This window comes from Dufourea novaeangliae, unplaced genomic scaffold (assembly GCF_001272555.1).
Source record: "Dufourea novaeangliae isolate 0120121106 unplaced genomic scaffold, ASM127255v1 scaffold87, whole genome shotgun sequence".
NCBI classification, from domain to species: domain Eukaryota; kingdom Metazoa; phylum Arthropoda; class Insecta; order Hymenoptera; family Halictidae; genus Dufourea; species Dufourea novaeangliae.
In genome coordinates this window covers 509,225-522,719 of record NW_015373966.1, presented here as the reverse complement: position 1 = coordinate 522,719, position 13,495 = coordinate 509,225, and the positions used below count along the sequence as shown (strand labels likewise).

General features: G+C 38.8%; 1 protein-coding gene across 1 annotated transcript in view; it reads right to left on the bottom strand.

The window, feature by feature from the left end:
* LOC107186706 (collagen alpha chain CG42342) overlaps positions 1–13,495 on the bottom strand; it is an 89,542-nt gene that overhangs the window by 26,690 nt on the left and 49,357 nt on the right. Inside the window, exons 10-13 of the mRNA XM_015574640.1 lie at positions 6,662–6,779; positions 5,427–5,515; positions 252–341; positions 109–153 (exon numbers count right to left, since the gene is read on the bottom strand). Of these exons, the coding sequence (XP_015430126.1) occupies positions 109–153; positions 252–341; positions 5,427–5,515; positions 6,662–6,779 (342 nt within the window). The remainder of the gene's footprint in view (positions 1–108; positions 154–251; positions 342–5,426; positions 5,516–6,661; positions 6,780–13,495) is intronic.

The following is a 13,495-nucleotide window of genomic DNA, read 5'->3' as shown; positions in this document are numbered from 1 at the left end:
TTATCTTTGTTGTGCCATTGAATGGAAATAAAAGAGGAAGGGATTCGATACGATGGGGTTTAATATTCTGCCTACTGATTGCAAAGTATTACTCAGAGATCAACTCACCGATTCGCCCTTCTCTCCTTTTTCACCTTTCAGACCTGGATAACCCTGTTTATCAAGAACATCAGTGAAATAATATACTGATTCGAATCAAATCCGCATATACATATCGAACGAATGAATAGTCCGTAAATTGAGTTACCTACCGGAGGACCAGGTAAGCCTGGTGGACCCATGAGGCCTGGAGGTCCAATATCACCGTATTCGCCTTTTTCACCTTTAGGTCCAGCGATACCCTGTGCAAGTGTTAACGACATATGTACATAAGACATAAGAAATTTAGAACCGGTTGAAACTAATTTTATTCTACTGATTTCAGACATGATCATGTTTAATACATTCGATGCCACCTCTGCTGATCGCAGTAATCGCGACTTCATTTATTGTACTGCACTGGGTTATATAAATATGTATTATATTGTTCTGATATTAGTAGGTACTGCCTTTAACGTCCGGCCTAGCCGCTCATGAAAAATACATTGCGCATAATGTAGGTGTACGCCTTTTTGTTTTCGAAAGGAGCAAGATAACAGCAACTAACCTGTTTCTCGATTGTTGTCGGCTTTATACAACACAAAATGGTCAATATGTGCTGTGAAATCTACTGTAATATCGCTAGAAGGTTAAATAACGATCAATTACCAGAAATTGGTGCAAGCGAACAAAACCAAAAATTGGTGCATTTTCGGGGTCCTTTTCCCTATGAACGTTATTGCAACATGTTTAAATGTTCATCATGTAATAACAACATATACCATTTTATTCGGGAGAGTTTATAGAATAATTTGACGCAACCATCAACCGAATAACTATTACTGTTTGAACACAAGAAATGTTCATAGTTGAAAATTTGCACTTTTTTTTCAAATTTCTTGAAAACTGAGGATACTGATGAAAACCCGTTTGCAGATTCGTATTCAGGGCACAAAAAACTATTTAAAAAACGGCTATTGAATCTCATAAGTCGTAAAAAAAATAGTTAAAATTTGATGAACAGTGCAATTATATTTAATTTATCTATTGCTCTGTAATGATGTAATTGTTGTCGTTGTCGTTCAAGTAGAGTATGAGAGTTCTATGGGATTTTAAGTATCTCTATTATGCTGGGTTTTTTGTGTCTGAATACACTGTTTAGTTTCTGCTTTCTATCTCGAAGCAATGGGTACGTCGGTGGTCCTCTTCTCTTTGGACTCTTTCAAACCGATACACGTGATGTCTGTTTTCAATCTCGAAACAATGGCCTCGCAGTAAATTAACAGGGCACGCGCTTCGGTGAAACTGCGCGACGGTTCGTTCGTTGTACTTCTGAAAGGCGAAAGCTCGACCGGCAGATTCGTGATCTAATTGGTGGGGATTTTTCGTTAATATCTCGTTAACAAAGCTTTGGACAACATTTTTGCTACGGAAAAACTTGTTCCAAATCGCGTCACGAATGACCCATTTTAGGGATTTGCAACATTTTGGTTACACCCTATATACCTAAAACAGTATGTAAATAGACTATGTAATTTTAATTGTAATGAGCATTTTCATTATACATTAAATTATATCTCTACATTACAGTAACAAGAAATAAATCACGGCTGAAACTGGTAATTATTTTCAATTACAAGAAAATCTTTAGCATTGTGTTACACGTCTACGAAACTTATACAGGGTGTCTCAAAAATGTCTTTCTTCCGGGAAATGAGGGGTTGCTGGGATGATTTGAAACCACTTTTTCCTTAGCGAAAATGTTATCTGCGGCTTTGTTAACGAGATATTAACGAAAAACCCCGACCAGTCAGAGCGCGAGTTTGCCAGCCGAGTTCCCGCGCTAGCGGTGGCTACGCGCTACGCTTGTACTATGAAGCTCCGAACAAGCAAGTCGGCATGTATCCTAGGAAACCGCGTATAATGGCAAATAAGAAAAACACAACAAACCGAACTTTTTATCATCTCTCGTTTGTCATTTAAAGTGATGGTGTAGGTACGGAAACTTGCACAATTATTGCCGGGAAAAAGTCATACGTAGCTTTCGTTAAATTAAAAAAATAATAATCAACAATAAATTGAATAGAACTCACCCTTTCAGAAATTCACCTGGAGCTTGCAGACCCGTGTCAGTAGGTCACTGTACCGATCCTGGTCATCGATGACTGAAACGGTTTATGGCAGGGTATCGCCCAGTCCGCAGGTGACCTCAGGTATACCTCACCAGCCGAAATTAAGGGTTGCAAAAGAAACCAACGTTCTAGGAAAACACGTGCTTTGCAGAAGTGCAACGAACGAACCGTCGAGCAGTTTCACTGAAGCGGGGGCTCCGTTAATTTACTGCCTGGATACCCATTGCTTCGAGATAGAAAGCAGAAACTACGTTTTCCTCGAGGAGCAGGAAAAAAAATTTCACGGACACATGTTGAGTTGACACTGCTTGGCCCTGTCCGAGGACCTTAGCAGAGGCTGGAGCGAACGTTTTGATTATTTACGACCTAATTGCTTCGAGTTTGTGAGATTGTAGTTCTCATAAAAATATTTGATACGTTTTTTTTAGCTGCTCTCATCCACGTTGAAGGAGTGAAAACAGCCCTAAGTTGTAAAAAAACCTGGCGCTCCGCTATTACGGTCGATTACCGTACCGCTACCAATCCAGATTATTTCAATGAGGTTAAAAAAACAATATCAGAGTGTCAATGATAATTTATAATTTACACAAATATAAAAAAATTATAATATAATTACAATTTATAATATAATTGATAATTAAATAATTAAATATTTATACTTTTTTTGTTTTTTATATTTATGTTATTTTATGATTGTTTACTTTTATGATTTCCTATCGATATTGTTTTTCACCTCATTGAAATAATCTGGAGCGGTTTCTTCGTATTTTGTATAAAATGTAATACTTCAACACGTATAATTAAACAGATAGTGCACTTTCACGATGTCTAGATATTTCTGTTACGGTATGCGATGCTGGTTGATTCCTCAAATGGTTGAAATTCAGTCTGCAGGTATAAAAGTTCCCTGCGTCCTGTAGCGAAACGTGCTCTCCGGCCTCTGCTAAGGTGCTCGGACAGGGCCAAGCAGCGTCAACTCAACATGTGTCCGTGAAAATTTTTGTCCTGCTCCTCGAGGAAAACGTAGTTTTTGCTTCCTATATCGAAGCAATGGGTACCCTGTCAATAAATTAATGGAGCTCCGGCTTCAGTGAAACTGCACGACGGTTCGTTCGTTGTACTTCTGCAAAGCATGTGTTTTCCTTGAACCCTGGTTTCTTTTTACTTAAATCTTATTGCCACAGTGGGAGTGAACTCACAATGTAACGATGAGAAACTACTTGGGGGTAGAGGAAGCCCTTTCAGAAAAATTCTGTCAGTCGGTTAGCAATCGGGCGATGTTCTGGTGGTACGCACAGAATAACGGATATGCGGCTGCTGCTGTACAAGCGTTTGGCTACGTAAAACATGTGTGTTCCGTCGTAGACCCGAAACGACGGCTTTAGAATCTGACATTACCGTTATCTTTTATTATTTTATTTCCTTCGTTCAAGCAATGTCAATTTCGTTGACACAAAGAGAGTAATAGACAAAAGGAGCGAACATTTGGTCTGCAGTCCGCCACATGCGCTCGGTAACCTGGGACCCATCCGCGCCGGGCGTTACCGGGGCGCGCTGACTCGCAGACAATACGGCTGTAAACTCTACCGTTGAGAGACTCGAAGCTTCGTCGCGGTCAACTCGCACCGTGACCACGTGCGCGATATTTTACCGACGTCCGCTTCACCCTGAAGAAGAGGTTTTCCACCTCCACGTCACTTGGAAAAACCTAGAAATTTGCCTTCCCCTTCAGGGCATAACCAATAAGGAAGCAAGGTTTGGTAACGCCTTCAGCGAATTTGGAGGAAGCGACGACACACGAAAATCAGACTCAAACCAGAACTCACCCGGTGAACATCACACACACACACACAGACACGCACACAAACACACAACTTGTAAATACAGTCATTACGAAACAATCTAAGTGTGCTTTATTTTCGGTTTCGAAATTCTAAAGATCGTGTAACGGTTCGGCAATTAAGTGCGAACATTGCACGACCTAACAATGTGTTAAATTGAAAACAATCGGCCCGTTTCGGGGCCACGAATTTTCCTAACGTAAGAACAATACGTTCGATTAAAAATACATTGAGTGATCGTGTCGGATGATCAGTGTTAATGGTCGTGCAGTGAAGTGAATACGTATTCGGTGGAATAACCCGGACGCACTTGACGTTGCAACCCTTAACTTCGGCTGTTGAGGTATACCTGCGGTCACCTGCGGACTGGGCGATACCCTGCCATAAACCGTTTCAGTCGTCGATGACCAGGATCGGTACAGTGACCTAATGACACGGGTCTGCAAGCTGCAGGTGATTTTCCGAAAGGGTGAGTCTATTCAATTTATTGTTGATTATTATTTCTTTAATTTAACGCAAGATATATATGACTTTTTCCCAGCAATAATTCTGCAAGTTTCCGTACCTACATTTTGCTTCGGGCTTCTTAAGGATTCTGTTTAAAAAAATTATTGTGTATTCGTCTTTTTACGTTACATATGATTTTCTTACATTTAGTTTCATCCATTCATCACTTTAAGTGACAAACGAAAGATGATAAAAAGTTCGGTTTGTTGTGTTTTTCTTATTTGCTATTATACGCGGTTTCCTAGGATACATGCCGACTTGCTTGTTCGGAGCTTCATAGTACAAGCGTAGCCATCGCTTGCGCGGGAACTCGGCTGGCAAACTCGCGCTCTGATTGGTCCGGGTTTTTCGTTAATATTTCGTTAACGAAGCCGCAGATAACATTTTCGCTAAGGAAAAAGTGGTTTCAAATCATCCCAGCAATTTTGAGACACCCTGTATTTATACATATGTAGATGCTGAACAATACCTATAAATGCGGAATTATGTAAAAGAAGCTCTTCTACGTACACCTGCGCATTGTGAATCTATAGTTATTTCGTATGTGCGACAATGTGAATAAAACACTTAAAAGAGAATGCGATGGAAAGTGCATTCAAATATTCAGTAGTTAACGATTATGGTATATTCGGTGTCTCTCCAGAGGGAGCCACCATCGCCGGTGGTGACTGAAGCGACGCCACGCAGCACGCGGCAGGGGGGGCAGTACGGGCGCGACAAGGTCTCTAATCGCACATGTATAGACAACTGATTAACCTGATCCTTTATTCAACCCTTCTTAGTTGTAATCTTAGTGTTTATAACATACCATAGTGTTAACCAAGAGCAGTGGATGTTATTTCGTTAAGATTGTTTACATTTTACTTACTGGCAAGCCTGGTGGACCTTGGATACCAACTTCTCCATCTGTGCCGTTAAGACCAGGTAAGCCGGGAAGTCCTTGCTCTCCTTTTGATCCTGAAAGCAGGAATTTCTGCTGTTCAAAGTAGATATACTGTATGCAAAAGCTCAACTGGTCCACGCAATAGGTATTTTCTACCGATGCACAGACAAGCACGCGGTTGTGCTTAATATATCCGTCCATCTCCTGATCTTCTTTGCAGTTTCGTCCATTCATTCATATCCATACTCATTCGTGTCAAAACGCTTGTCATTGTTATTGCAAGCATGGTGGTGAGAATATGAAGAGACCAAGAGTGGATACACTTTGTAATAGTGTTAGCGAAACGAGATGATAGAAAATGGACAAATTTATGGTTTTTCCAATACCTAAAACATTAACGAGACATTAAATTGTTAGTTCCAAAAAATTAGGAATGCATAATTATGTATCGTCAATACGACGGGAAGGATTGAAAAAGACAATTGAATAGAATGGTGCATAGAGAGGAAAATTGAGAGCTACTGACTTTAAAGAATCATAACTTCTAAACGAATGTATGAAACACAAAAATTTGAACTGTATTTTGCGATAAAAATGTAGACTTGAATCCACAAAATGGCGTCCCAATGTTTGCATCGCTTGCGATCTATGAGAAGTCATTATTATTTTTAAAGTCAACAACTCCTAATTTGCCACTTTATGCACTTCCCTCTTTATCTTCTTGTTTTACAATCATCCCGTTGAATTGACGGTAAATAATAATGCATTCCTAATTCCTTAGAACTGACAACTTAATGTCTCGTTAATGTTTTATGTATCACAATAACCATAAATTTTGCTATCTTCTATCGTCCTCGTTTGTGCTATACATTACTTGCAATATTTTTGAACGAGTTCTGAAATTATCCAAAATGATATAGAAAATAGATAAAAACTTGCAGAAGCACTTGATCATATAAGAAACATTAAACTAAAATTCCTACACATAGCAGGGAAATGACAGCAGTTTTTGAAAGAAAAGGGTAGAATAAAGCACCCTCGCGTTGATGTTAACGTAAAAGAATAGAAAAACAATCGGGTTAAGAAAAACACTGAAGTCTCCGATCGTTGATTATAAACGTCGCGTCGGATGGCGTTAGGATAAAAGAGATCGTTCTTCGTCATTCATCTTTTTCTTGAATTCCATAGAAGAATGGCTCGTGGAAATCTACCTGGTGAGCCTGTGTCTCCCATGATGCCTTTCTCGCCCCGGTAACCCCGTTCACCGGGTTCACCCTTCGGACCCGGTAAGCCGAGTAGACCTCTCATCAATGCCATACTGCTTTCACCCTTGAAACCCTATAATGCAACACTGTAAGGTCAGATCCAACCAGGTCCTCCATCGATGTTTAATCTTTTTTCAACAATATTTCCTTTTACGGCGAATCGTTAATCTGCTCTTATTATCCCTTCGGAAAGATGGACAAAAGGAGATGATTGGTTTTATCGGATACTATCTTTACTGTAACGGCCGATTTTGGCACGGTTTTAACTTTCCCATGTGGCAGCGGTACATTACAAGATACCATACGTTGGGATCTGTGTGGTTTTTATGCGCAAATTTATATAAAAGAAACGAAACCGTTGATTCGCTCCAAAATCGCTCGATTCGACTACGCTACATTAAAAACACGAAATACAGACACAGTGATTAATACGTAATCAACAACACGAAAAAAGTAGTACTACTAGACTCGCATGCAATAAATTCACGACAAGGGGGCATCTGTTAGTTGGATCACATTTACGAGGGGAACACCACAAGTGTAACCTTCACTTTTTCATCAGCTTTTGCCAGTTTGTAGTACTCGTCGAACTGAACACGCCCATATCCCCTTTTGAGCGTAGACGGACATTAGTTTACAAGATATTAACAATTAATGTTCATTCTTGTGTGATGTACATAATGCTTCACTACTGGCGATACGGCAATGATTTTAACAAGTTCTCTAGCGAAGCATCACGACGGTATTTGAACGCACGTCTAAAATGTTTGCATACATCTCGCAATCGGACACTTAACCGCTGCGCTAAGCACATAGTTGAAAGTAGGGCTATTGACTTGAACGAGAATCTTGATTCGGGAGTCGATCGTCCATAGGTCATGTTCTGATCAATATTGGCAATGAACGGAATACAATTTTGACGGAATTTCTTTTGAGAAGAGTGTCGCAAAACTACGAGAGTCTAAAAACTGATTAAAAAGTGATGGTTACGCTTGGGGAGTTTCCCTCGTTAGTAGGAACTGAAAGCTGTAAGAATTTCTCTCTCTTCTTTTCTCTTAATATGTCTTCGTAGATCCTATTTTCAATTAGTACATTCTCATTACACCTGTACGTTTTTAATTAACTGAAACAGCTACTACAGTAAAGACTCCATGAGAGTTTAAAACTCGGGACCGTTTCAAAACTTTCACGGTGCACCGCAAATTTTTTCGACACCTCACAAATTTATTTTTAACCTGAAACCGAGCCTGGGCAATAAAAGCAGGGTGGGGGGTAAATTATGTGTTTGACAGGTACACGGCTCCCCACAAGTGGTGGAGATGAAATAGAAACTTTCACGAGGGACTTCCTATCCAACTCTCATGAAGCCTTTACTGTATTAATAAATGTACATAATCGCGATTGAATATTCCCACGACTTAATTTTTCTGCGAATCATTTTACCTCTGTTACAGTGATTGTTCATCAATAAGAATCATGACGATTAATTTTCCAATTTTTATATTATTACGTTATTATAGAATACTTTGAGATATACTCTTGCTTCTAGCTCAACTATCGAACATTCCATAATAGCGTCAAAGTATGGAAATCGACTTGTAGGCACTGAGTTATTTTGGTAAAACGTTCAAAGACAACTATCAAGAGAAAGAAAAAAAAATGAGAAGACGGAACATATTAGAATGAGATTAAAACACTGATTAAAAAAGAACTCAGTATTACGTGTGACTTTGTGGCGTACAACACGATATAGTATACTAATGAATTGAGAGTAAAGCTACATACTTGCTGAGGGACTGTTTGATACTTACGCGACAATTGCAGGCTTGCATCGATCATCGGTGGATAAAGTTGTGAGAGCCTCAAAGCCAGGAGTAGTAGTTATTAGTTATTAATGATTTGATTCGACACACAGGGAAGAAGTAATGTGATGTTACTTGCTACATTAAACACACATTAGTTATCAAGCTACGCACACTACGCCAAATACTACTGACTAAAATAAGCGGTCGGTTTCACTCTCTCACTCTTTGATCCTCTTACTTCCCCTTTCCCCGGTTTCAATCCTTCGCTCGTTCACTCTATTTACAAATACGACAATGTTTATTAAAACTCGAATATTTACAGTTATCTGAATGACTTCAACGTCGCAACACAAGAACTAATCAGAAAGAATTCCAATATCCGAGTAGATTCGAACAAACGCGTCTATCAGTAATAGTCTTTTTCTTTCCGGGCGGAATTTTCTTTTTTAGTAACTTAAAAACACCTTTGAATGTTGACGGTGTTGAAGATCGTTGAATCGATGTTCTCGATTTTACTTTATTTATCAGATAATTCGAACCTTAATTGTATGTATTTTATTAGGCGCGATGAGTTAGGTAAATGATGATTGAAGTCTCCCTGCTTGCAAGTGCCTTTGAAAACCGATCATTCTTTAGATCGTCTAATATACTTACGATCAGACCTTAAAGTAAAATAGGTTAAACGGTTCTGAGTCAAATCACTTTGTGACGGTTACGGGGTTTAATACACAGTCGTGTAGTTTAAGTGCATCCGGTCAGAAAAGAAGCACTTTTCACATCTGTTTCGAAAGACACTTTATTCGTGTGTCCATCATGTAATATAAGACTGGTGTTATATCCCGACAAATAAATACATTGGATAAAACAGCGAGTATCGATTCGCGTACGTGTTATTTGCTGCCACCAACGTTTACCAATCGGTAATCGGAAAATCGTACGTGTGATCTATTCCATCTACGCGTCGATCTAAACATGACGATGACAGGATTTCAGAAAAGATTCTTTTTGTTTTGAGACAAGGTATAATTTTTAATCCACGCCCTCGTAAATTCTAACGTTCCGTTTAATTCCTGAACCAGAAGCAAAAACTCGAATCGTTTGCCTAATTTCTGGCAATATTTCCATTTCGTGCGCGCTTTAATATAAGAATCTAAAATCTCTACAGTTTCAGATTGAATCCACGATCCGAAACACAGCAAGAACATTTTCCATCCATTATCGTCAAAACGACAGTACAATTTAACGGGCTTTTTGTTCTAGTTCTCTAAATGAAAAGAAGCAGGTAACAGTATGCCATGCGTGCTGCATGCTTGGCATGCTTACGTGTTGTAATCATGCGTGTGCTATCGTTGTGATTTCTACGCAGGCGTTTCGAAGCATGAATAACTGTACAGTAGGGATGTGCGGATCGTCTCGAGCCGTGGGGAATCCAAGGTTCGAACCGGAATGGAAAAATTCGAGCGGGATCAGACGGGATTGGACGGGATTTCCATACCGCCGTATTGTACGGGATCCCAAGACTCGACTCGGAATATAAGCATAAGCGGTCAGTCCGACTTTGGATCGACTTGGCAAGAATCGGTCGCGATCGGTTCGAGAACTCAATAGCCAGCTATACTTGGGAGCTGCTTAGTTGGTGCGCTCCTACCACTAAGAAACTCCCATGGTGGGGGTGATCCCTCAAAGACGCCAAGTGTACTTTCGAACTTTGCCACGAAGCGAGAGCACTACGGTCTTATGGTTCAGTCATAGACCTAGAAATGAGACCTATATCACTGCGCTAACCTGGTTAAAAAGCCACTAAAATCAGTGTTACAATTCTACGTCTATCCCAATGCGATCGATTGGTCACTCTATCTCATTTTTTCTCGATGCTTCTCCTTGGCGACTTCTGTCACGCAATAGACTTATGGTTGTGACTAATTCAGCTAATAACTACAATACGTGTGATTAGAGGCGGTGCTGCGAATTTCATTTGTTCCCAACTGTACATCTTTCTACCCCTCTTTTTTCTCTACTCTCTATACTCTTTGTTTTCTTCTTACAGCCCGCTCACGTTTGTAGCCCAAGTCAAGTCTAGGGATTCTGAGCAATACAGAACTATGGAGATCTCACTTGATTCCAGCCGAATTTTTCCGTCCCTCCCCGAGCCCATAATTCCAGGTACCCGAACACCCCTACCTGTTCAGTCATTAAGGAAATAGGGTATAGCTTTTCGATTTCGACTTCGATGTAGTGTTTAAACGCACTGATGAAAATAGAGATGAGCAATTGCTTGTACACGCGGGGAAATATAAACTATTCGATGAATAAGTGAAAACAAACAACTCAAACAGAATAGATTATGAGGCGACAATTCCGAAAAGGTTCACCCTTCGATTTTCATGAATTTCGGTAAAATTCTCCTAAATATTCGCAAATGAAATACATGTAAAAGGCTTTCTTGCGCGATTGAAAATTAACTGAGATAATGATCAGGTAATGGGGTAATTATTTATTTATAACACATAAAGCGTGCACTGTATCGCAATGTGTGGGTGGGTTATTCATACAAAAATTGGTTCAAGTATATATATATATAAAGATACATCTATTATTTTAGTGTTCTCAAAGTTAATTTTCAATTGTACTAATGAAAGAATTGTTTGTAATACAATGCGGAAATATGTGGTGTCGGTAAAATTTCAGAAAATCGAAATATAGGTAGCGCTAGTGCAGTTTGAATAAACCCATTTTTTCTAAATATTTTTTTATCTAACTAATACTGTTTGTTGCAAAGGGAATTAGTATATGCTACTGGGTGTGCTAATAAATTTGTTTGTTGACCCGTTTGGCCAATTGTTTTTCAAGTGGAAAGCTTTATTCGTTTGTTATTCGTATGTCATCGCATCGGTGGTTGCGGCTAAAAAGTTGTGTACGATAAGAAGTTCAAACACGTATATCAGACCATTGCTAAAATTAGTTTAAGAGTACCCTCCGGTTAAAAGTTTTGAAAAAAATCGATTTTTCTTTTGCATATTTTCATCATATAGTATCTCAAGAATGCTTTGTTAAAGTTTCAGTAATAAATTCGCAACAGATTCTACAAACATTTATTTACAACGCGGTCATTTGACTTACAGCATAAAGTGACTAACCAAAAATACTCGCACAAGCCTCCATTAGATCTAGAAATACAAGAAATTGTAAAACCAGTATACAAAAGCTTGAACTTGTAAGACGTTGTATAGGAAGAAATACTCAGAACAATAACGAAGCATTCAATAAATGTATATGGCAGCTCGCTCCGAAACTCCGAAACCCATTTTGTGGAAGAAACGTTCTTGAAATTTCAGCCTGGGTTTCGATATGCGTATTTAACGAAGGATGCGAACCTTTACTAACAATTATGGACTTATTAGGCATTAATATCAGTCGTCGCGATTAAAATTTTGCCGCTAAGAGAGACCTAGGGCGCATCACGGAAGCCAACCGTCGTAGTACGAACGCGTCAAAAGAAGATAATGTAGCTCAAAAAAAAAGAAAAAATCGAGTTGGAAGTGGAATATGAAGTTACGGAAGGGTTGTTGTATAGTGCAGTAATATCTGATTAAAAGTGACAACCTTTAACATTGAGCTATGTACGTTTAATTAACTTGAGAATGAACAAAGAAACTTTAAATGCGTTTTTCTCGGAACGCGTTTTTTTTCCACGGACGCCACGGTAAAATTTTAATTATAGGTCGATTTTAAAAATTCTTGCGACATTTTGTTCACAATTCACGTCGCTATCGCGTTACCTACGAAGATTAACCTGGGATCACTCATTTTTTTATAGACAAATTTATGCATGAAAAAGTCCGCTTTTTTGTAACATTCTGTTTAAACACGTGCCAAAGATCGCCGGATTGTTTTTTAACATGTATTTTAAGAATATTCTTGTTTGTTTGACTTAAGACGATCCTATCATGAGTTCTGATGGCGCCCGTCAAAACCTCCAATTTGTACAGTAGTACATTGAGTGCTATATATTTTATGGAAACATTGTTAAAATTTAAATTATAAAATTTGTTTTGTATTCTTCAAATATGTAGCAACAAGGATCAAACCAGTTTTTTACCATATGTCATTCCATTGTCTTTTTATAAATTCATGAAAATCACGAACTTTTCGAGCGTTTTGACCGGAGGGTACCCTTAAACCACAGAGTTCATGTAAGCAAAGGTCCGGTTTTACATATCTACAGAAATTTAAGTACTCAAGTGATTGAAGTATATTCTACCATGCCCGCGTATTAACGAGACAACAATAATACAACGATGAAACTTTTTCATTGTTGGCTTTTTATTAATGAAAATTTGTTTAGCATATTAGTGAGGTTTGTCTGATTAATATGATACCAAATATGATGTCATCTTAATCATTTGTGATTTATCCGAAGCGATAATGAATGAAAATAAATTAACATAGTAATAAAATTTTCATTACCAAAGACCCAAAACTAAAAATTTTGCCCTTATATTTGTGTTATCTCGCCAATACGCGGATTTATGGTCTTTTTTTGACTTTTATTTTTTACCCGTCGGTTTATGAAAGGGAAGCCGCGATGTGTTACACTGATCGCCTTACTGGTTCCAAGGGGAAACCACCGGGTCGTGGGGATGAAACAGAAACTTTCAAGGCACCAATTTTGTTGAGTATTTCATGGGTCATTACTGTATTTGTAAAGAATAAATAGAAATCGAATGGGCAGGAGAAGAACCAAAGTTTTATTGAAGAGTAATAACTGCGGCGTATGTAAAAAAAAATCTTAACAACCTCGATTGATGTCTTCTTTGAGAACAGAAAGTATGAAATATTCAGGCAGGCGCATGCACTTTGTCCGTCCGAAAAAGCTTTAAAACGTTCCCAGCTCGCGTTACATATGTACGACAGAGGTATGTAAACTGGTAAGGATATCTGGGAAATGTTGTTAAACATGGACTGAATGGGGATGGGGAACAAA